Consider the following 1,666-nt stretch of genomic DNA (forward strand, 5'->3'; position numbering starts at 1 on the left):
AAAAGGCCGAGCTTACGGTAATCATCGATCACGTGACTTGGTGACGTGACTTGGTGACGTGACTTGGGTGACGTGACGTGACGTGGAGTGTTTATGGAACGGTACGTGATATGCGTGCCTCGGGTCGGGTTGACGTTGAATGGGATGATGAGCCCGGTACGATTGAGACTCTTGATCTTTGGGCCTGCCAACATAAGTCGGCGCTATGAGGTTTGCTTTTTATCACCTAGAATAATCAGTTCAAGTTTATAACCATTGAAATCTATAGTATGGTAGGTTTCGCACAGGTGACGCCACTGACTTGTGCATGCGTACGGATATTCTACGCTAGAACACAACATGCGGGCTCAGCACAATCAGTTCGTGTCAAGTACCGTCGGTACTGTACCGAGAATCTCTCCGTAGCCATCTTGGCTCAAGTTCGAGTTGTGTTGTGATAACCCTCGTTAATCCTATCATGGCGACCGTCTTGGACTCAATTTGGCACTCAGTTAACTATCTGTAACATGGAAGTTCTGCATCTCATTACCAGTCTGATCATCTGCGGTATGGGCGTCCGTGGTCATGTCGTCTACAGGCCGTGCATCGATGAGTTCGGACAATATGGAGAGTATATCATCAGAATTGAGTTCAAACTCAATTCCGATGTTCTCCTCACCTATCAGGAAAATCCTCTTGGACCTAAGAAAGTTTACACATGCATGTATGACTTCGACGCAAGAGAGAAGGAGATGGATGAGGAGTATATTCGAATTTATTTTCTGGGTCGCGAGTGTCGCAGACTTGTGAAGGACTCCAAGGGCAGACTCAACGAAGATTCTCTAGATCCCTTTCTCACGTTCCCCAATCTCGACTACTTGTACATGAAGCTACCTTCAAGAAATTCTACGGCTCTGTATAAGAATAAAGGCGCTTGGCCATGCCCCGTTTAAGCTAATGTTTATCCTTATGAGTTGGTTCGGGAAGGACCGAGTGAGACTTCGATGCCGATGATGAGTCGCATTGCAGGATTTCACTCGGCCAGTCCCCTTGTACTCTTGGCTACAGCTCAGTAGCCATTCATGTGCTAACATGAAAACATTTTGACAGTTCTGATCTGATCATATTCCATATTGATGTGTCGAACCGATCGGCATACGATCTAATAAGGCTTCGCCATTTATCCATTAGCTCTTGTCTCACGTGTACTCACCATCAGACTTATTGCTAAATGGCTGGGGCTCACGAGTTTATGTCTGTGCCGTGTCGGGAATCTCATTCTGATCTGTGAAGGTTAGTGTGAAGTTCGCATCTCGAGAGCTGGGAATATTTTCCGGGAGAAGTTCGTGTATCTGGTTGTTCCCGCCCGGAGCTTTCAAGTATTTAACGTACTTGATCTTTGGTCTATTCCGTCATTATCTGATACGAATGCTTATCATAGCGAACGTAGCGATGTTGAGTTGCGCGAGACTCTGTCAACGATAGCCACTTAATTTCGGAACTAGCTGGCAGTGATGAGCCAACACCCCCCCCCCCTGATACTCCTTGTGTTGCTGATTTTAAAACTCAGACTTTGCCCTTCATTGCCGTATCTATATTCTAAAGTGAGACTCACTCTAGGCCTGAGCATTTCGGACAGCTAGTCCGAAAGGCTAGCTGTCCGAGTGGTTAGCTAGCTCCGCAGCTT

At 46.6% G+C, this 1,666-nt stretch overlaps 1 protein-coding gene across 1 annotated transcript; it reads left to right on the plus strand.

Annotated features, from left to right (window-relative positions):
* Positions 1-506: 506 nt before the first annotated feature.
* Positions 507-932, plus strand: Pmar_PMAR021919 (hypothetical protein; the record flags this gene model as incomplete). The annotated part of the gene is made up of 1 exon (XM_002781007.1): positions 507-932. One exon carries the CDS (start codon positions 507-509, stop codon positions 930-932), a length of 426 nt encoding a protein of 141 aa, XP_002781053.1.
* Positions 933-1,666: the final 734 nt, after the last annotated feature.

This window comes from Perkinsus marinus (genome assembly GCF_000006405.1).
Source record: "Perkinsus marinus ATCC 50983 genomic scaffold scf_1104296943744, whole genome shotgun sequence".
NCBI classification, from domain to species: Eukaryota; Perkinsozoa; order Perkinsida; family Perkinsidae; genus Perkinsus; species Perkinsus marinus.